At 37.1% G+C, this 23,913-nt stretch overlaps 1 protein-coding gene across 6 annotated transcripts in view; it reads right to left on the bottom strand.

Annotated features, from left to right (window-relative positions):
- Nucleotides 1–1,910: 1,910 nt before the first annotated feature.
- septin11.L (septin 11 L homeolog) overlaps nucleotides 1,911–23,913 on the bottom strand; it is a 72,984-nt gene continuing 50,981 nt past the window's right edge. Inside the window, exons 8-11 of one of the 6 annotated variants that reach the window (XR_005967300.1) lie at nucleotides 21,950–22,082; nucleotides 20,112–20,299; nucleotides 9,077–9,191; nucleotides 1,911–2,479 (exon numbers count right to left, since the gene is read on the bottom strand). Coding sequence is in view for 4 of the 6 variants with exons in the window: in XM_041591081.1 (XP_041447015.1) it covers nucleotides 9,137–9,191; nucleotides 20,112–20,299; nucleotides 21,950–22,082 (376 nt within the window). In the remaining 2 variants the exon portion in view is untranslated. Of the gene's footprint in view, nucleotides 2,480–6,158; nucleotides 9,192–10,507; nucleotides 11,222–20,111; nucleotides 20,300–21,949; nucleotides 22,083–23,913 lie in introns of those variants that run through there. The other 5 variants (XM_041591082.1, XR_005967302.1, XM_018252723.2 and 2 more) reach the window with 5 other exon arrangements.

The raw sequence follows: 23,913 nt of genomic DNA, 5'->3' as shown, positions 1-23,913 counted from the left end.
ACCTGACGCTTACACGTTAAAAAACAAAAACATATGTTTTTATAAAAATATCTTGGCTTGGAGCTTCTTCTACATGAGGTCTAAAGCTTTGTTTACCTGGCCATTGTGTTTTTCCCCTGTGATAAAAGCGGGTTACAAAATGACCCCCCCTGCCAACTTTCATGGCCATCACCTCTTTATAGGCAAGTCATTGGTCATATTCACTGATCAGATTTCACTCCAATACACCAATTGTTACTAGGTCAAAATGAGCAGAAAAAAACCAAATCCTCTTCTGTCATTTCAGTGCAACAAAAACTTTACTGGCATTGAACGATAGTCAACCCTTGTTTCCACTATTCCTTAAAAACCAGCAAATAAAAGCAAAGATGCTGTCCTCTACAGCAGTGATCCCCAACCAAGTTTTGTTTGCATAAAAACCAGGTATATTGCCAAAAAGAGCCTCATGTAGGCTGCCAGTCCACATAGAGGCTAACAAATAGCCAAACACAGTACCTATTTGGCACCCCAGGGACACTTTTCATGCTTGTGTTGCTCCCCAACTCTGTTTACATTTGCATGTGGCTCATGAGTAAAAAGGTTGGGGACCCCTGCTCTACAGCAAACACTAATTAGTTATAATGTAATGTTACAACACCCCTGACTTTAGTAAGCATTAATTTGGAACTAAGCTCCTCCCTGTATTTGTGATTTATCAACTGAATTTACTAGTGTAAAATCATATTACTTCATAATAAAGGTATAAAATATCCCGCACAAACAGCAAATATAAAGAGTGGGTTTCAGAAGATATAACTGTACATACTTAGATGCAAACTACACAGTTGTCCAAAAAGATTTTCATTTTGCACAATAACCACCATGGAAATGTTAAAATGTGTATTTCCACAAAAAGGGCCTCGATATGTAGCTTGGACCATCGTGCTATGGAAAAGGGTAGTTTAAACCATGCAATTTTGCCTCCATTAATACTTTGTTGAATGTGTGCCACCTGGATGATAATCTGCCAACCTAGCTGGTATACCACAAGTTAAAGGAACAGTAACACCAAACAATTAAAGTAAGGAAAATATCATGTACTGTTGCCCTGCACTGGTAAAACTGATCTGTTTGCTTCAGAAACACTACTATAGTTCATATAGACAAGCTGCTGAATAGCAATGGCGGAAATTGAAAAAAGGCTATATGGCACAGGATAAATATTGATAACATTGTTTTACAGAGCTTATCTGCTGTGTACCTTGAGCCTATTCTCCTTTGAATAGCTGCCCCCATTTCTACACAGCAGCTTATTTATAAAAACAATAGTAGTGTTTCTGAAGCAAACACAGCAGTTTTACCAGTGCAGGGCAACACTGCATTATACTTTAAAAACAATTTCATTTTTTGATGTAACTGCTCCTTTAAGGCCATTGGCCATATTACAGGTTTTCAGCAATATACTCACCTTGCCTCCCTCCATGTACAGTTAAGACCCCAACCTGCCCATTTAACCCTCATATCCACCCTATGATGTCAAGGCCCTGCCTGGCTTGGTAGTGTTTGCTAGCTGGATGATCTTGGTCAATATATTCGTAACATGGATATGGCAGGTTTGAAAATGTCATCTGTCACAACCACCTTTGTCATGCACAGTTCTTTGGCAGATGAGAAATAAAGCACCTCTGTCATTGGCCGCCAGGTCAATCCATCACTTAGATACCATACAGGCTCTGCCAATGTATGGTCAACCCTAAACTTTGCAAAGGTGAGTTATTTCAATTTTTATTACCTTTAACAAAGTAAAGTGTGCAAACATATTGTAATATGAGCACAGAACTCTTACTACCATCTATTTATAACTAATGTTGGGTAGTGTTTCTATATGGCAGCTCTGATGTACATAAAATTGCAGAGAAATAAAAGTTTTGGAACAAGGCATGCTCTCTTACTTACAAAGTTATACTATATAAAAAGATACCAAAGCAAAAGTACAATTAAACATACCAGGTGTTAAACAGGTAAACATGCTACAGACCTGCTTAGGAAATATGCATATCTAATGTATAACACATTCACCCACCTGGCAAAGATTCCAGGCATTATTTTTAAAAAATAAATTTAAAAAAAAATCCATCTTCTAGTTTATTGCAGGAATTGCAAGTCCAGTAAGAAACTGTTCTCTACTCACAGGAAATAATTGTACTTGCTGTACATTAACAGTAAAACCTGGATGCACATGTCTATTTTGAAATCGCACCACAACGTTTGCTTAACAAGCAACCCCACTTTTAACAAAGTTCTAGACACACAACTGTATTAGGTCAGTAGTGAGAAAGGAAATGTGCCTAATACACAACCACATGTAACCTATTGAAAGGAACAAAGGGAATATGTTGCGAGGCAGATCTTCCAAGAGGTGTACTCTGCTTTCCTGACACTCATCTGGCCGTCATGGGGGAAAGTGAAGGACTGATAATTGGCTGGTTATGAAAAGAAGCTAGAGAAAAGAAGGAGAAAGAATAATTAAGAAAGAGCATTAGGGATGACACAGCTGTATTCCTTATGGGACTGATAAATGTCTGGCTACAAGGTGCAAGCATAAATATGCTACTCAACAGCAAACAAAATAAAATGCTACATACATCCTCAAGCATGATAATTTTGAGATTTATATATATATATATATATACACACATATATATATATATATATATAAAATGTATAAAATGTATAATTAAACCATAGAATTCTTAATGAATCAGATGAAAATTGAGCATAGGACTGGCCAGATATGGGATGACTTTGACGTAGTTGGCCAGCTTAAATATATTGCAATATATGGACAAACAATTCCTGTTTTGTTTAAAGGGTAAGGCATTTTTCAGTAGCAGTATGCACAAAATGTCTCTGTCTTAAATATATTGATAATGGGTTGAGTGCAGAGGAATCTTGTATTTGTCTATATGTATTTTGTGGTCACACCATCATTGCACCCCCGCCTAATGATTTTAAAAACTAGTGGTGAGCACAACTTTCCCTTGTTTGTTATAGTTCTACAAGAGCAGTGACCAGCTCCATGTTGTAGCTCCCACCCTCTCCAACTATAGTCAGGTGATCCCACTGGTGTCTAATAAAAGGGCAGCCAAGTTTGGGAGTTTTACTTTGAAAGCAGCTAGCAAGTTGCAGGTAAAACGTATTCGTCCCTTTTATAAAATGTATAATTAAACCATAGAATTCTTAATGAATCAGATGAAAATTGAGCATAGGACTGGCCAGATATGGGATGACTTTGACGTAGTTGGCCAGCTTAAATATATTGCAATATATGGACAAACAATCCCTGTTTTGTTTAAAGGGTAAGGCATTTTTCAGTAGCAGTATGCACAAAATGTCTCTGTCTTAAATATATTGATAATGGGTTGAGTGCAGAGGAATCTTGTATTTGTCTATATATATATATATATATATATATATATATATATATATATATATATCTATATATATATAGATATATATATATACACACACACACTTGTATCAGTTTTGCAACTTTCAATTGGAGCATGAAAGGTTTAAAAACATCAAGGTGACCCATCAGCATTATTACGGTACCCTAAGAAATTGAGCAGGCCACTTGACTGGCCCAGGACAATTAAAAATCTGCAATCTGTACTGGGAAGGGGTGACCCATCACATTATGTATCAATCCTACATTATGTATCAGTCCAGTATTCTTTGTGGCATTTATCAAAAGGTAAAAACAGTTCTCCACAGTTTACCATAGGAAAATTTCAGAGCTCTCTATTCTCTATGTAGGTTTTTTAGGGCAATATTTATTAAAAAGATTAAAATAAAGGGGACTCTAATTCTACCCTTTGATAAATGGCCCCTCCCCATGATAGATTATATATTTTTATGGGTTAAGGTTTTACAGTTGGTCCAATAAACTCTATGGTTCTGAGTGGATCTAATATAGAGATAATATCTTGTAGTAAGGTTGTTCAGCACTAAAACGAGAGTGTTAACCTTTATGGCACCATTTAGCATTTATTTGGGTCACCGTCCAGTTCAGCTGGTTATTTCAATATGGGGTCTACATTGTTCAAAAATGTATTCTGGCGCAGTCATGCTTCACTCTGAGGAAAGAACTGTTTAAACAATAGATTTCAGAGAAATTGCAGACCCATTGAGTTTTTTTGGTTTACAACGATACAGCGTTGTTAAACCATTCAGCCTTGTTAAGCCATATACTACCCATGAGCTCCACTTTTGAGCTTGGAAATAGTTCTTATATAAAGCTCAGCAAAACAAATATCTTTAGGCAACCTCACCAAAATGAACAGGACTTTGCTCAATTTGGCCACATTGTCTGATCTAATAGTTTGGTCTCCAGGGTAACAATCAGATCATAAAAGGGGTTTACACAGACCAGCGAGGAGAGCATCAGATCAATGCTGATAAACTGCCAGTCTGGAGGGACAAAATCTGCAGCTAATATTGGCGCATGAATGGCCAGCTTAACATTAGAAGTACTCTGAATGATTTACTTGATTTGACCACCCAAGCTGGAAACTAAATAAGGCTGATCTAATTGTTTGGCTCCAGGGCCAACAAATAAGAAATGTTAATGGAGAAACATTAATTTGAGTTATTTGACTGAAATATAGCTTATGGAAGATGGGTCTTCCTTTAATTCAGAGGTTTCCAGATAATAGACCCCATACTTATTTCATTAAAAATGTAGCGCCTTGTACATTGTGCTGTAACACGAATTCTAAAACTTGATTAGGAGTCAAGTTTTAGAATTCGTGGCCTCAACAACTCAGGCCTCAACTGTGCTTTTATATGGTCAAAACTCCTCGTTAAATATTATATTTTACAATACTCGGTACTTTATTCAAAATTTTTTATATATACAAGTATATAAGTATATATACCCTGTACAAGTATGGAATCCATTATCCAGAAAGATACCATCCAAATTTTTAAAATGATTCCCCTTTTCTCTGTCATAATAAATTGGTACCTTGTACTTGATCGAAACTAAGATATAATTAACCCTTATTGGATCCAAAACCAGCCTATTGGGTTTATTTAATGCTTACATGATTTTGTAGTAGACTTAAGGTATGAATATCCAAATTATGGAAAGATCCAGGTCCCGAGCATTCTGGATAACAGGTTCAATACATGTATTTCTTTTTGGCTCCAACATTCTAGTTCTTATAGATAAATGTTGAACTTTCTTACATCTTTGCCCTTACTTTGCCTTCACTAACATTTGGAGCAGCGCATTTAAAACACATGACATGCGGTGATCTAGCTTAATCTTGGAAAAATGCAGAAAATTAAATTTTCCTGCAAAATCTCCTTGTTTGCACTTCCCTCATACACCTGAACTCTCCTTTTGATCTTACAATCTTTATAACTCTCAAACTCATCCCAACTACAAGAATACCTCTGAAATCCCCACACCCTGTTAGAGAACCTGTAATACTGACAAATTGCAATGAATACTGAACCTATTATAATGAATTCTGAAAGCTCTTCTCCATCAACCTTCTGTTTCAATTCTTTCCCAGTAAAGTAGTAGTTTGTTTTATTTTCAAACATTTTTTTGCTAAAGGGGACATACACCTTTAATAGTAATCCACCCATATTACCTATCTAGAATTTGCAGGCTAATAAGCATGCTGCTAGTTGTACTCCCTCAATATCAGGGATGGATCCTTAGGTCAACCTCATATGGGAGTGTTTGTAGGCTGTGCCTAATGATGCTCATTGGTGTAGGCAACAAAACAACCGGCAACACTTTTTTCATTGCATAGCATTTTAATCATGGTATCACTGCAGGTGCACTTGGGTCAATGCTTGGAAGATGCTAACTGTTTATTTTCGAGCCTACAATGTGAATGCAGTGGTTACAATTTTATGCAATAGAATATGTTTCCAAGCATTTCTTTGCCTGCCAGCAAGTGTGATTAGTGAATTACTACTGTCCACCATTCTGATGATGATTACCAAATACATGAAGCAAGACTTGATCACTTTGAAGGGAAGACTAAAATGTTAATAATACAAAAACGGTCTAATTTATGGAATAAGCAAAATTAAAAAGTACACGTTGACTGAAATGTTCAAAAATAAACAAACACAAAGAAATAAACACACACAGCTTAAGTTGGGGGTAAATGTATATTTTTCCGGTTGCAGGAATTTTTTTTACGTCCTCTGTCCTAACATACAAAAAGTTGTTTTTTTTCAAGATAAGTTGTGTAGTTTAAACATGAAATGCTTGGATACCAAATTTTTAAAAAAAAGTAAACACATTGCATAACAAGTTCCTACTATATGCATACATCATATAATACTGCATTAACACTGAATGGAAAATAGCAATGGTTCAAACAATACAACAACAAAAAGACATATTGGATAAGGGTATGCTGTATTAAATACATTGTTATTTATTTCCCTAAAGCTAACATTTAAGGCAAATGGTATATAAAAATACAAAAGTATCACATACATTATTCCTACTGCTGTTCACAGCTTATTGTTGAAGGGGTTACGAAAACACATTCCAGCTGGCATACACCCAACCCAAACATACTGCACATAAACCCAGACAGACAGAATAAAGTGGACAGCTCTTGGTAATGGAGAAGTGGGACGACCCGTAACTTACATTTGCTACTGGAGAAAGGCACGAGATCAAGAGGACAGCGGAAGGTGTGTTAAGGTTTCTGGCAAAACAACCAGCAGGGAGTGGATAAGCCCATTAAGAAGTGCAAGGAGCGCAAGATAGTTAGCGGACATGCTGTAATCTTTGGCACGTTTCCTATATGCAAAAGGTTATGGTTTTTTTGAACATGCACTACTTCTATATGTCAGTGCAATAAGTATATAATGGATATGGTAATCACATTATACAATAGGTTAATTCAAATAACTACTGTTTTTCATTGTATTAAGCCTAACAATGCTGTTCCCTTGCAAACTGTGTTTATATTTTTCATTGGGTAACTGTACCCAAAATATCCGCTTTATACAGATGGCTGCTGATGGCATTTTCTCACACACATACTGCACAGAACACGTCATTTTAACAGAAAGGTTGTATTTTTAGTTGATTAGGGCACCTGCTTGTAAGAAGGACTACTGTGAATGTTCTTTCACCTAAGAGACACATATACTTTAGCCATAGCTTTCCTATGAGCAGCACAAACTCTCCAATGAAGATGAGATACATAAAAGACGCACAAGAAATTTTAACAATAAAATACAATTTGCGTGCCGTTCATTCAGCATGATGTAGTACTCAACAATGTACGGCAATATCTTCAGACAATGGGCGTTATTATAAGGACAAAATATGGACCAGTGTGAAAGCAATACAACACGTGTAACACTTTTGTTGCTGAGTTAGATAAGAGTACCGACTGTCGTGTATCAGGGTTGCAAGACTATTTGATGATCCTTTGAGGCATTACCAAAACGTATGGTATCAGCTTGGTTAATAAAACTCAAAGTCTATTGTACACCACTGTTAAATATGATGTAATATTATAACAATTATCATTGAACAAAATAACTAAACAATGTATGGATTCCTGAACGAATATGTGAAAACGAAGTGAAAAGAAGAGAAAAGATGTGAAAAGAAGAAAGCCTAATGGCTACATTAGCTGAATAAAAGTTCAGCCAGTGTTACAGTGTAGATCGCAAATTGTAATTTAGCATTAGAATTTCTTTAAACTCTCACGATTTCAAGCATCAGCAGAATTCATTTGTAATTGCCAGCAATAAGGTACTCCGCAAATAAAAAAATCTGGGACCTATTATACTTACATGCAGAGAGGGAAAAGCACATCCAATAAGGATTGGAACGGAGTCATTTTATTCTGTGCACAGCCAAGGATTACTGTGGAAAAATATAGATACAGAAAGAAAGGCATAGAGGTGCAGCAGGAACAAGCTAAACATGGCCCAGGGATAGCTCCCCAACATTACTATGTTTCTTTACAGTAAAGTTTCTTTACTATATCCCCCCCCCCCCACTAAAAATGTGCTTGCTGTGTACTGATGTATACTTTGACAATGTGTCTAGAAGGCAAATGTGCAGGGAATATAAAGGTCATATTTAGTAAGCAGGTTCTTTATCATTAATGGGCTAGCAGCTCCACAGACCAGATATGGAGCAACATGACAATTCAAATGTTTTTGCTCCATGGGTAGGTCCCTAAAGAGACAGCATTGCCACTGGTCTGTCTGCTGATAGCCTCTCTCAGTGTAAACTGGAGATCACTGACTGACTAAAAGATCCACTCTTCCAAAATCTCTTTGCAATCTGATCTAGCCTGGGGCCCTATTACCAGATGACTACAATCTGGCCATCCACATCTGGGACAAATCACACGTGCACAGCCACAAATGGACCACAACAGGGTTGGCCCATATGAGGCTGCCAGAAGTTAATGATTTGTTGTTCTACAGGATAAAAATAACTTTAGATCATAGACTGAAATATGACCATGTGTATAGTACAAAAATCTTTATAAATTAAGCTTCTCTTCCAAAGTTAAATCCTAGGGATATAAATAGCACAATTATTACAGCTCTGCCAAGGCAAGGATCTTACCAAAAATTAAGCTGCACAGTTAGTTGTGAAAAAAGCAACATAACACACAAAAAGGAACAGTCAGTGCAAGACTTTAAAGCATAATGAGTGATTTAGTGCAACCCATGGTAAGGAAACTGGTTTTCCATGTGGTGTTAAGCCTCACCCACTTGTTTTTAATTCTACCTTTGCCTGTGAACAGGACCTGCACATATCTGCAAATAGAGTTTAGTCATCCGCAATTCGCTGCCCTGACTATATGCCCCTCTACCCAGAGCCATGTTTGAGCAGTGAAAAGAATAGGGGTGGTGAGCTGTCATTCTGCCTTAAAAGCAAAACCAAGCAGGGGAGATGCATTTAGGATGCACTCATGCTGACTTGCTTCCAAGAAGCGAGCAGCTGCAGGCAGTGTGGGTAATGCAGGGAAACCATGCTTCTGGTGAGCATAAGAAGAGGATAAACAAGAGAGGCTACCTAGCTATGAGGAGAGGGGAATCAGGCAAGACAGCATCAGGAAAGAAAGAAATCCAGAGGTCAAAAGGAAAACACAGGCCGCCACTTCTTGGAATGTATCAGAAAAGGCAAGGTGCTGTCCAGGAAGGAACGGCATAGAAAGAGAATACAAAACACAGTTAAGTCAGTTTTCTTACCATGTATGCTAGAAATATGAATGCTCAGGATGTTAATGTTGGGAGCTAACATTCATACTCAAAAACAAATGGCAGTTGGGGTTCCTTACACACCAATGTCCTGCTTTTAGAAGTCATGGATAGAAACACTGCTACATGACATTTATTAGAAATATTTAACACTGATGTAAGAAGGTGATTATGTGTTGCTTCATAAGCCAGTTGCCTTGCCAAACCACAGCTCTTCAAACAAGCATTAGTGATGGCTGCAAGGAAATGTATCCACATAAAAATAAAGTTAGGCAAAATTAACTTGGATTGTGTACTATCCAGTGAACACAACACTTTACTGCAATATATATAGTTTCTAGTCTCACAAGAACCAAATATAGCTTCTTGTTCTGCACAAGTGATATAATGGGGAAGGGGTTATAGCAGAAGTGCCCATACTTTACTAATGAGAGGTCTACTTTTAGTGATGTTGTTCCGTTATGATCTACATCCATAAAAGCATTGTAAGCATTCTGTTCAGTGGAAAATATTATTTTAATATCGACTTATGGGAAAATATATATTGCTATATTTAACAAACAACTATTTCTTATTTAACTGTAACATAATAAATATCTGAATGCAAAGCATGAAACAGGAGTATGATTGAGACAAGTTGTTTGTTGACAGTGTCTTGAGATCTACTAATCAACTGAAGGCCTACTGGTAGATCTTGATCTACCTTTTGGGCACCCCTGCACTACTTGATATCCAGCAGCATTTCTGAATGAAGAGGCCTGCTGCTTTTGTAGTAATGATGTATGCAAATAGGCCTAGATACCCTTGGTGAAGCATGGCAAAATTGGCTTTGGGAAAAAAAAGCAATTATATATTTTATGTATGCTCACCATCATGGTATTCACATACTATATAATCACACTGCAAAAAATTGTGTATTTCTAGATGCAATTTGACAATACTGTATATAGCACCAGCAGTACACTGTTTAAGGGTGTTCAAAAATGTTAAAATGATCAATCCAAACATTCAGAAATGTTGGGGAAGATATTAACCTAACAAAAAAGGAGAGCCTGCATGTATGCAGAAAAGGAATCTTTTGAGACTGCTCACTTTAAGTCAATTAAGCCCATTTATTTTAGGGGATACGTTTCCTTTATATACCAATGTCAATAAGCTACTGCAGAAATAGCTGCATTTTAACCATGGTCTCTGTTTCTAGAATAGCATATCCATGAGAAATGATTCACAGAGAAAACAAAGCTTGTTATTTATCAATCATTCTAATGTTTATTTGCCTTGGATAAACTACTAGCAAATGTTGCCTTCATAGTTCATGTGCATTTGAAACCGATTTCAGTTCTGTACAATGTGACCAGCATGAAACATTACCTTTTGTACAGAGATTAAAGCTCAGTTCTAGCCAATTAAATATTCTTGACATTTTTTCACACTGGCATTTGAGGTAAATATTTAAAAGAACTGTCATAAAAGTTAAAAAGTGACAAGAATATAAGGTTTATAGAACATAAAAAGGCAAACCTGATTTATTATACAAACGCCCAGTAATCATTTAGCTTTGGCTAATATTTCTTACAGGGTTTCGGAATTCAGTCGAACAGAGAATGGTCTTTTCTGAGCAATGACATATTATTAGATTGTGCATGAGTCTGTGGAGAAATAAACTCAGTCTTAACATGTTCAGGTCAGTTATTCTTCAATTATATTGATATTAGAATAATACAAAAGGCACAAGTAGCTGCCATTCACAGCAGGCCAGGTTCGGCAACATTCGCTTTCCAGCAACAAGAGTCCATGTGTACGCAGACACCCCCCCCTCGTGCAGCCAAACAGGATGCGTAAAATGATTTGATTAGTGATCTGTGTCTTGGGGAACACAAATGGCAGGGACACATTACTGCAAAAAGCAGGTGAATGCTGGAACATCCTTGGCTTGCCAGACTTTTATGTGAAGCTCGCACTGCAAGTTAAAGGGGAAATAAAACACACAAAACACACACAAGAAAAAAAAATAAGAACATACAAAACATTCACATTAGAAATGTAAAAACAGCAAAGAAAGGACAAAGTAGAAAAGAGAAAAACTCAGAGCCCCAGCATTCATCTGTGGTACAGATGCTCATGCAGAAGTCTCAAGTAACAAACATGTAGAGTGGTATAATACACACATATATATATTTACAGCTTTCAGGTCAGGGATGGTCAAACTTGCAGCAAAACCAGTTGTTAGGAATAACAGCTCTCATTATCCTTAGCCAGCTGGCTGCTGATACTGGGAAGTTCACAACAACAGATGGATTGCTTGCAGTTTGACATTTCTGTTCCAGGGCCTATGTGCCAAGCTCAGTGTTATATTACACATGCAGTTAGTTTATTCCTGCATTTCAGTTTTCTTCTTAAGTGTTACTACAGGATTTAGAGATCAGGTTAAGGGATCCTGTCATCGGAAAACATGTTTTATCAAAACACATCAGTTAATAGTGCTACTCCAGCAGAATTCTGCACTGAAATCGATTTCTCAAAAGATCAAACAGATTTTTTTATATTCAATTTTGAAATTTGACATGGGGCTAGACATTTTGTAAATTTCCCAGCTGCCCCTGGTCATGTGACGTGTGCCTGCACTTTAGGAGAGAAATGCTTTCTGGCAGGCTGCTGTTTTTCCTTCTCAATGTAACTGAATGTGTCTCAGTGGGACATGGGTTTTTACTATTGAGTGTTGTTCTTAGATCTACCAGGCAGCTGTTATCTTGTGTTAGGGAGCTGTTATCTGGTTACCTTCCCATTGTTCTTTTGTTTGGAAGCTCGGGGGGGGGAGGGGTGATATCACTCCAACTTGCAGTACAGCAGTAAAGAGTGATTGAAGTTTATCAGAGAACAAGTCACATGACTTGGGGCAGCTGGGAAATTGACAATATGTCTAGCCCCATGTCAGATTTCAAAATTGAAATTCTGCTGGAGCAGCACTATTAACTGACTCATTTTGAAAAAATTTTTTTTTTCCCATGACAGTATCCCTTTAACTGTAAACCAATGAAAAAAGTGATGCTGTTGATATCGTTATAAAAATTACATAATCAAATACAATCTTGACTTGAAAATAAATATACATCGTTTTTCTAACTTCACTAAATTTACGGTTTCTTGGAGTAGAGAGCAAATTTTAAATCTAAAAAAGAAAAAAACTTGTGACGTTTTTTTAAAAAAGGAACAATTTTTTTGAATTATAAGTTTTTTATAAACAGCAGAAATAGTTGTTAATAGAGAAGACATGGCAGATCTAAATCTATGCTTTAAAAATAGTAAAAATAAGCAATGCAGCAAAATCCTTATAGGCAAATGAAAATGCTGATGTGCTTCAAACTGTAGGTGGGGGGTACATTGTTCAGGATACAAACAGCTGCTATACGGCCTTTAGGTGTTTTGATTGAACTTCTGACAGTTCCTTACTGGTAAAAAAACTATGGGAATCATACATCTTCATTACCTTTCTCCCTGCATGAGATCTGAGTCACTGATTATTTGGAATGGGGGGCATAGCAAAGGGGTTGGAATCAGCACTGCTGATGAGTTGCATTGAGCATTAATGCACAAAAAATGAAATGTATTCATCTGCTCAAAAAATTATTGTAAATGAGACTGACCTGATGTGAATCGTCATGGATTCCTCAAGCTGATCTGTTCTGTTAGAGTTAGTAACTTTAGAATACCTTTAAGGGGCTGCTATTTTCCCATATTTCCTACGGTGTATTAGGGAAGCACTATGTTGGCTAGGGATGAACTGAGCCTTTTTTTAGCAGAATTCAAGAGCCTGGACAAATCGAAACTGAACCCTTTAAGGCTAAGGCCACACTAGGCGATAGCGCCGCGATTTGACTCGCGGCGACTTTTCGCGGCGACTTTTAAGCCGCAATCGCTGGGGAAACTTTTGCGCTGGCGTCTATGGGGAATCGCGAAAAATCGCTAGGCGATTTCGAGCGACAATAGAAAAAAGATCGCCGCGTGTGTTTTTACGCTGGCGATTTTTCGCGATTCCCCATAGACGCCAGCGCAAAAGTTTCCCCAGCGATTGCTGGCTTAAAAGTCGCGGCGAAAAGTCGCCGCGAGTCAAATCGCGGCGCTATCGCCTAGTGTGGCCTTAGCCTAAATGAATGATTCAAAGGCGATGTAAGTTCATCCTTTTCAATTAAGGGATTCTGATACGATCCCTAACAACAAGGAAGTTTTCAATATGCATGCATTATTTATTTCTTACTGCTGAAAAGATAAACAATCTGGTGTCTTCTGCTTTAACAGACAGCCTCAGTCAGCCGGGGCTTCACTTCTGTTGTAGGCCTTGTTTGTGGCATGAATAAAGACTTGATTTCACCTTTTTGGAGTGCTGCTGGATTGTATATTACAAAGTATATCTTACCCTGTGCAGAGGGGATTGTAGGTTTGCAACTGATGCTACAAAAAGAGGAACCACGTGTAAGTGTTGCACAGTTAATTATTCCTGATAGGTCTCCTAAAGCATGGTTCCAAGTGTGCAGCAGGAGCCAATCAGAAGCAAGTATGCTCATAGGATCCCACGGGCTCCAACTGCACTGAGAGAACAGAGCAGCTGCTACTGCCTAAGTTTCTTGAGCAACTTGGGTAGGGCTCCCTGTTAGAGCGGAAGAAACTGTATTGTTAACTTTACAGCAGTAAGAAAAAAATAATGCAAGTATATTAGAAACTTCCTTGTTTTCAGGGATTCTAGAAGAATCACTTAAAGGAACAGTAACATCAAAAAAAATGAAAATGTTTTAAAGAAATGACAATATAATGCAGTGTTGCCCTGCACTGGTAAAATTGGTGTGTTTGCTTCAGAAACACAACTATAGTTATTATAAACAAACTGCTGTGTAGTCATGTGGGCAGCCATTCAAGCACAGGATACACAGTAGATAACAGACACGTTCTGAACAATCCCTTTGTAAACTACATAGCTAATCTGTTATCTGCTGTGTATCCTATGCCTTTTTTCCTTTTTCAGCTGTAAATGGCTACCCCCATAGCTACACAGCAGTTTCTTTAACTTAATGGGATGACTTTACATCCTCTTTAAGGTCTTGTGATGAGGGGATAGGACTTTTTTGTTATTTTTTTTTTTACTTCCCAATTCTGTTCCCCAATTTCCATATGCAAACAAGGGCTTGAATTTGGTTCAGGATTTGGACAAATCCTTCCTGAAAGATTCAGGGGTTCCGAATCCCAAAACTAGGGATTCAGTGCATCCCTAATGTAGGTATAACTGTAGTTCATCTGTCTGAACAAGTTTTAAAGAAGACATATAGGATAAATAAAAAAACTAATTTTGTAGGCAATTAAAAGTAATATGTGGTGTTGCTTTTACATGGTGCTAAAAATTAATATTATCTTTAAAAATAGCTCCTTTATTGGAGCTCCCTATAGATGTTCTCTGGTCCATGTCTGTGTTTCAAATGAGGGGGTGTCCTAACGGTCCCTACCAGAAGCACATTAGGAGAGGGACAGCCAATCACAGCCCTGCAGTCACACAAGCACAGACAAGCTTCGATTCCCTATCAGGTCCTGCTTGTTTTAACAAAACAGGAGGGCTAAGGAAGCTGATAAGCTTGTGGCCAGCTAGCCCAAGTGGAATTGACTAAAAGCAAAAATCTACCCAGTAAAACCTGCATAAAATGCAAGGGAGAACACAACCATTCACCTAAATTTTTCCATTATACTAATACAAAAGGAAAATTAAATGATATATTTGCCCTATAAGAAGAAAAAGTTTGAATAGCAATGAAAAGAAATAGAAATAGAAAAAAGAGCTTGACACATAAACCAAGTTGCTGAGACTAGGTGTATGAAAAACACTGAAACCATCCTGTTAGTACAGGGTAGCAACTTTTTGCCTTTTAAAGGAGAAGGAAAGGCTAAAATTAAGTAAGCCTTATCAGAAAGGTCCATCTAAATATACCAGTTAACCCCCAAAGTAATGCTGCTCTGAGTCCCCTGTCAAAAGAAACACTGCATTTCTTTCCTTCTATTGTGTACACATGGGCTTCTGTATCAGACTTCCTGCCTTTAGCTTAAACCTCATTGCCCTGGGCAAGAGCATGCTCAGTTTGCTCCTCTTCCCCATCCCCCTCCCTTCTCTACTGTAATCTGAGCCCAGAGCAGGGAGAGACTCAGGCAGGAAGTGATGTCACACCATGTTAATACTGCAGCTCCTAACCTAAACAAACAGAGAGTTTCTAGAGCTTTTTACTCAGGTATGGTAAAACATTCTACAGAATAAATATAGCATTCTAGCTTGTACTATTGCAGCTAATCTATTGGCAATAAAATGCCTCCGTAGCTTTCCTTCTCCTTTAAGTGGTGCCTGACAAAAATATTTAATCTGACAGCAATATGCAAATAACAAATGAAAATGTAACAAAATCCAACACATTGCAAGTATTTCTTCCACAATCCTTCCATACCTATACAGTTCATAGGTATATTGGCATTATTAGAAGCAGTAGGGCCAGTTAGCATTGATTGATATACTATAGAGCAATTTTAAATAATAAAAGCAAATTTCAGATTGTGTTCTATAGGCGACAGCAGACCTCCCATGGGACCTATTATCCAGAATGCTTGGGATCTGGGGTATTTGGATAACATATCTTTCCATAGCTTGGAAATTCATACCAAGTTACCATTACTATTTAATGTAAACATTACATAAACCCAATAGACTGGTTTTGATTTCAATAAGGATTAATAATATCTTAGTTTGGATCAATTACAATGTACTGTTTTATTATTACAACGAAAAAGGAAATCATTTTAAAAAATGTAGAGTATTTTGATAAAATTGAGTCTGTGGAAGAGTCTGTGGACTTTCCATAATTCAGAGCTTGCTGGATAACAGTTTTCTAGATAACGGAACCCATCCCTGTATTACCACCTGACATTTTTATAGAGCCAATTAATTTAAGAAATGCTTTACAGAGATGATACATCTGCCTTATTCTGTCTTATTTTGTGGTTATATAATAGTGTTACCAATAGGTTTTCAGAAAGATTTCCTATTTTCTGGTTTAGTATTACATAAAAGATAGTCCGAACAAGTAAGAAGGCTTACAGGCAATAAGATTCTACATCTTTGGTAGGCAGGCAAAAAAACCCTGATATGCAACGGTATGAAAGGGAAGTTGAAGAAATGTAATTACTGCAGCAAATGAATCAACTAAATAATAATTATATTATTAATAATTGCAGGCACACCCAAGGGAGCCTTCACTAAGCAGCAATAGAACTTCATTACAACTAGGAAATTAAATAACAGAATATAATGCACATGCATTTAGTTATTACTTTTCAGGAAAGGTTAAATGAAAATGTAAGTTCTCTTATATGTAACATGTAAAGTTAAATGAAAATGTATGTATCTTATACGTAACAGATGTAAAAAGATGACTACCCATCTAAAAGATTCAGCACTCAAACATCATCATAATTAATTAGTGAGGATAATACTGAAATCTTTTGACACATGCCTTGAGAAAGCTAATACAGCGAAGCGCGTTGGCGTTTTCGATGCTCTTTGAATTTAAATTGATTTGGCACTATACCTCTTTTATTTTAACAGATAAAACGCTTTGGTCCTGTTATAGATATACAAACAGGGGGCAAATAGGTGCTGCTTGTTCACTTCTTCTCTTCCTTCGCTCCAATCTATTTTTCATTCTAAGGGGCCGTTGGTTTGTGGTTTTTTAGGTCTAAGTTAGCTAGTGTAATAATAGAGACCACAGTCATGGTTACCCTGCCTGCCTCCATCTTTGTGGTGTCCCTGGGATTTAGAAAATAATAGGCAGTAGCTTTTGAGACAACTCCACCATTCTCCATTTTCCATTTTCTACCCTTTTTCTGAACCTGAGCAAGTGGCCTTTTTTAAACAATTCAGCAATTTTTAATTCTGGAATCCAGATTAATCACGTCCTTTCACATTTTTTAATTTTTCTGAGGAATCCTATTAATTCTATCTCGGCATTAGCACTTTATATTGATCAATTTTTAATTAATTTATTGGTCACTCAAGCCATATAATATAATGGTGTCCTACTCTAATTAAAGGAGAAGGAAAGGCTAAAATTAAGTAAGCTTTATCAGAAAGGTCTATATAAATACACCAGTAAACCCTCAAAGTAATGCTGCTCTGAGTCATCTGTCAAAAGAAACACAGCATTTCTTTCCTTCTATTGTGTACATATGGGCTTCTGTATCAGATTTCCTGTTTTCAGCATTAACCTCCAGGGCAGGGCTTGAGCATGCTCAGTTTGATCCTCTCTCCCTCCCTCCTCCCATCCCTGCTGTAAGAGCTCAGAGCTGTAAGTAAGCAGGGAGAGACTCAGGCAGGAAGTGATGTCACACAAAGTTTATATGGCAGCTTCTATCCTAAACAAACAAACAGTGTCTAGAGCTGTTTACTCAGGTATGGTAAAGCATTCTGCAGAATAAATATAGCGTTGTAGCTTGCATTATTGTGGCTAATCTGTTGGCAATAAACTGTCTTGTAGCTTTCCTTCTCCTTTAACTTATGGAATGAATTGGGAACTTTAATTAATTTATATATTACACACAGCACTTTAGAAATCAACCTTACTTTATTAATTTATTTCTAAAATACAATTGATTGGGCTTAATTAATTGTGTTTTTATGGTTATTAATAATTCTAGGTATTTACTTTGAGTAGTATTGTCTTTATTGGGCGATTGGACCCGAAGCACTTGCACTTTACATATTGGATTGAGGGTTTAGTTGGTGATAATTGGAGAGTGTTGATTCCTCACCTATAGGTCATCATAGACCGATTACAATTTGGAAACTATATGTATTAAAGGTCAAACGGGGTACTTCTTTACCTTCTTACTGAGAATTATATCTATTCAAGTTACATCCCTGTATTGACCTTTGGTTATTTAAGTAGACAATCAAGGTATCAAATCTTTCTTATATCTTTTGAAAGTTGTAATGTAGTAAGTAGAACGTTGTAATATATTATCACAAAATAAACCTATTTTCTTAAAAATAGGTTTTTATCCCCCTATAAATATACAGTCATTTCCTGAGTTTATAGTTGCTGATTTGAATTATAAAAGTGTGTAAAATGGAGTTATCATGTAATGCAAGCAATGAATACAAAAACTGGTGCAGTAGGGTAAACATTGTTTACTTTACTGCATTATTTTTGTATTGTTATATTTGTTGTATTTGAGAACTTTGATGATATTGCTAGCATTCATCAACTAGTATGTTTCAAGCTTCCTTCTTTAGAAGCTTTTTCATATTCTATTATAATTAACTGTAAAACATGGTTGTATGGGGAGAATGTATTATAAATAAAGCTTGTGTTTTCCTATAAAAAAAGAGTAAATCTTTTTAAACTTTAAACCAAGGGTACTTATTACCTTTGCTATTTATAACTTTTGCTAGCCGTGTGCTGAATAGAAATGAGGAGGACCAGTTATGCACTATTCTACGTTTCATGTCAATGTTTGAGAATAAACAAGAATGAAACAATAATTCATTAAAATCCAGCATCACATTTTACATGTAGTGCAATAATAAAAATGTAGGTATAAATATATAGTGCAAAAGTGCTGGTGTGCAAATGTATGGAACAATGTACATTATTAAAGAACTGCTAACAAATCCCAACTCTGTGTTTATGTCAGGCGTCTGAAAATATTAACAGAAATGCAATTCTCTACATACTGATTGAACAAGGTGTTTGCCTCCCTGTTGGAATAATCACTTTATACAGAAATTGCCTATCTCATTTAGTAAGCATCTATAGTATACAGGGTTATGAAACTAGTCATTGGAGTGATGTAACAGTAGGTTGAAACAATTAGGCAAAGGGCCAAATAAATGAGTAACAGCACCATGCCATGAGGACAGATGGCACAGGAACCAAAGAGAGTAATGAATGGCATTCTCAAGGTCAAATTGATAAAGAAGATGTGAATCTCTTGAGTGACCATATGAAAAAGTGGCCAGCTAATCACTAGTTGCATAGATCAAACTCTGCATTATTGGTGGTTGACTGTATAAGAGCTATGCTATCCAAGTAATTTACTGGGGAATAGGTGTGAAAACACCAGATAAGGATACACTTAATTCCACTAACAAATGTGCATCTATCACCCTAATAAAGTTAAAAGTTGCTGGACAGAAGCTGGTCTTTCTTTCAGTAGTTTTGCAGCTACTTTCAACTACATCTTCTAACATACTTTGCCAGTCATAATAGGATTTAACATTTGCAAAAATTTAAATGTGAAGTCTAAAGAAACACTTTTTTATTTCTTCACTATATAACGTTGTAGTGCATTAGAGACACAGTTCACCTTAAAATAAACTTAAGCTTGATGTAGACAGCAGTATCGAAACCCAATTTGTATTTATTTTTCTTATTTTTTCTTTCGTTTGGAATTCCAGATGCTAAGAATAGATTGCTCTACAAAAAACAGTTTATTTAAGGGTAAACTTCCTCTTTAAAAGCTAGTAGAATTTGCATAGTAAAGTCAGTGGTTGCTTTAAACATCATTATGTAAAAGAGAGATATATGTACTCTGTGAACTTTGCTGGTCATTTTTTCTGTAGCTAAGGACTTTGATACATGATCCCATGATTTCTTTATAGACATGCTAAAAACTTACCCTCAATGTAAAAACAGAAAACAATAAATAGAAAAAAAAATTACGAGTCTCCCCATATGGAAATTGAAAACATGAAAGTATCCACAGTTAAACAAAAGGTGTGAAAACAAAAGTTGTGAAATGAAAGTCACACACATCTACAGACAGCTTACTTTTTCTTGTCCTTGTCTTTCTTGGTTTGTTGAGAGCTGGCCTGCTGAGCTTGGGACTGGAGAAGCTGTGTTGCTGCTTTTTTCTTCTGAAACATGTTCACTTCATCTTCTATCTCTTTCTTTTTGTCCTCTAGCTTCTTTTTCTCTTCCTGGTGGGTTCTCTTAAGGAGGTCAAATTTCTCATGAAGCTAAAAGAAGGAATTGCAGTTTGTAAAAGATGCAATAAGGCAGCTGATAATCGTAAACAGTAATATCATGGGATCGGCTACATAAACTTTATACCGTGCACTAGCCTAGTAAAAAGCAACAAATCTAGATTTTTTTGTTTCCCTAAAAAAAATTAAATAAATAAAACGCAGGCATATGTAAAATGGGGGGGGGGGGGGGTCATAAAATAAAGGTTTCTCATTATTGTTGATTATTGCATTTCAGTAAATGGACGCTAATGTACTATAATGGCCATGATTTTCCCTTTTGTAAATTATAAGAGTATTCAAAATCACCACAAAGTTTTGTAACCTACATAAAATCACTTTACTTGCAGCCTCATGTTTATATGAGATTTCTAAGTTTTATTTTACAGGATGTACACTATTCCCTAAATTACAAGTGCATAGTCATGGCATCAGTTCGGAACAGTGCTTAGTAATGTCACATCACAAATCTTTAAAACGTATGTATCATAATATATGTTAAGCAATTTACAAGTCACTTTGGAGTCCAATGACCTGTATGAAAGCTAGGTCTCATAAGTCAGAAATCAGTTCTGCTCAAGTCTGTTAATCAGTTGGTAGATGCTACACGGTTTAAAGGAGAAGGAAACCCTGTAGGAAAAAATCCAGTACCCAGGCTAACTGCCCCCCCCCCCCGGGAAATGCGCCATACTTTATACTTACCCCTCGTCGCAGATTATGGCAGCGGACTTCACGGCTGACTGGGAGATCGGTATGTTGGCATGCGCTGTTGGAGCAATTTGCTGGTTTTCGACAACTGCGCATGCAACGCAATTGACAGAGATTGCCGACTTCCAGTCCGCTGCCAGAATCTGCGACGAAGGGCAAGTATAAAGTATGGGGCATGTCCCGGGGGGGGGGGGGTCGGGTACGTGGTTTTTTTTATACAGGGTTTCCGGAACCATAATGCAGAAAATTTAATAAGAAACATAGATACTGCTTTTAAATGTACAAATTGCTTCAAAAACATTGAAATGATTTGAATATTGAATAATTAATATTCCGGGTGCAGCAACTACTTGATACTGACACGTTCCTATGATTTTTATAGGAAAGTGTCAGTATCGCTTTAATAGATTGTGGCGGACGACAAAATTTAAGCTGTAATACGCCTAGGGACTACCACAACACAGACACTGCAGTCCTGTCCACCTGGTTGCAGGACCTGCTGTATAGTAATTATACCACTGCCTCAAACAAGCAGAAACATTTTACATTTGACTTAAGGATTCTCAGGATTGTTATTTTCTTGCAATGAACTATTTCAGGTAATGTTCCATTTAAGCTGTGCATGAATGTGTGTACACACATACACACATTGGGCCCAGCACACGAAACAAATTATGGTATGAACAAAATTGTTCAAAATTGTGTGTAAAGGGATTAGTAGTGCAATCCCGATTGGTTGGGGATCACTGATCGAAGACAATGGCTGGGAGGGTCAGAAGTGGAGCACTGCTTAAAATAATTTAAATGATAGCCTGCCTTGCTTGATAAGTTTTCAAATAACCGCCACACCGTTTTGATTCGATGTGTGCTACCTCTGTATCAGATGCAGCTGCTTAGTTGCCCAAAAAGATCAGATCTGAAGATCTATTAGCTTACATCTTTTTCTGCTTCTTTGAGTTCAGCTTCTTTTTCTTTTACTCTCATGACAAACATTTGCCTCATTTCCTCCTCCTTCCTTTGCAACTCTCCCAGAAATTCATTCCTTTTTGCTTCATACGTTTCTTGAAGACTGAACAGAAATCACACAATTATATTATAAATGGGGATCTGTATACATCTCCATAGCAAATACGAGTAACGAAAATCCATCTTTACCACAGATAAATGTGAAATAATAAATAATAAATAAGTTCTCTAGCATGTGATAAAATACAATTACCTATTTACCAAATATTAATTTTACCATTGTTCTTCAAAGTAGCAATATTTAGCTCTGCTTAAAACTAAAAACGTGGGAGGGTTATACAATTCTTCATGCAGTTTTAGTCCTGTGTGCTTTTTCGCGTTAGCATTTGACAGGTAGCACATTTGGCTCTAATCACTAATATTAAAGATTTTTTTGTCAGCACCCAGATTTTAGATGGTCCCTTCTCCCAAGTCTGAAAAACATCAAATCAAAACATCAAACTTGCTGTTCTAAATATTTTTGGAAGCTCAGTTGAACAATAAGAGCTAAACTCCATGGGAGATTTTGTAGGATGGTGTTGGATCGACAAAATGTATTCTACAAGTTATATGTAGTCGCATGGGTCAAAAACAAATGGGACCAATACAAACATCTGATGTGTAAAGTACATGGAACATTTTCCATTCAAAACGACATGACTGTCAGATGGAACACTGCAGGCTGCATTTTCATTCGACGAGATAAAATCTGATGTTGTCTCACAAATTTTTTTTTCCCATTGAAAAACATTGAATGCCCGATGTAGATGCATAAACAAACCACACCATCCAACTATCTGATCTGTCTTTTGTAGCTATTGGGGGATCAGATTTCATAGGGTCCTACAAATCTTGTGCTGTTGCATGGCAAGATCAAATAAAATCTGACCCACAAAATTTGATCAAAGTCCCCTAAAGGTGGCCATACACGAGTCGATAAAAGCTGCTGACAGATCGAGTCGGCAGCTTATTGGCCCGTGTATGGGGCCCTCCCCATACGTGGACTCAGGGCCGCCATCAGGGGGGGACAGGGGGGACAAGCGTACCGGGCCCGGGCATGAAGGGGGGCCCGGCAGCGCTGCATTTTTTTGAAGATCCGGGCCCCCTTTACGAGCGCCCGAGCCGTACGTCTTGCCTCTTCAGTGCCGAATGCGGAAGTGCCGAAAAGCCGATGCGACGAAAAGACCCGAAGTCACGGAAAAAGCTGAAGTCCCGAAGTCACGAAGCGCCGAAAAGACCCGAAGTCACGAAAACAGCCGAAGCCGAAGTCCTGAAGCAGCGCAAAGACCCGAAGTCACGAAAACAGCCGAAGTCCTGAAGCGGTGAAAAGACCCGAAGTCACGAAAGGAGGCGAAGTTGAAGTACTGAAGCCATGAGTTCAATTCTACTGAACACCAGTTTGTGTTTTTTTTTTTTTAATCCCCTGGCCACCAATGTATTATTTTAATATTCTATAGGCCCCTGCCACCAATCTTTTTTTTAAAACTTTTGTTTTTGGGGCCCCAATTTTTTTTTTAACTCGTAAGGGGCCCCTTGCCACCATTGTTTTTTTTTGGGTTTTTTTTTTAAAAAAAAAATTAATTTTCTTTTTGGTGGCCCCAAATTTTTTTAACTTGTAAGGGGGCCCCTGCCACCAGTTTTTTGTTTTTTTCAAAAAAAAATTATTTTTTTTTTAAATTTTTTTTGGGGCCCCAATTTGTTTTTAACTTGTAAGGGGGCCCCTGCCACCATTTTTTTTTTTTTCAAAAAAATTTTTTTTTCTCCAAATTTTTTTTTTGGGGCCCCAATTTGTTTTTAACTTATAAGGGGGCCCCTGCCGCCAATGTTTTTTTTTTTTTTTTTTAAAAATTAATTTTTTTTAAAATTTTTTTTTGGGGCCCCAATTTGTTTTTAAC

This window comes from Xenopus laevis, chromosome 1L, assembly GCF_017654675.1.
Source record: "Xenopus laevis strain J_2021 chromosome 1L, Xenopus_laevis_v10.1, whole genome shotgun sequence".
Classification (NCBI taxonomy): Eukaryota; Metazoa; Chordata; class Amphibia; order Anura; family Pipidae; genus Xenopus; species Xenopus laevis.
The sequence above is the reverse complement of the archived record's forward strand: the minus strand, read 5'-3'. Positions and strand labels throughout refer to the sequence as shown.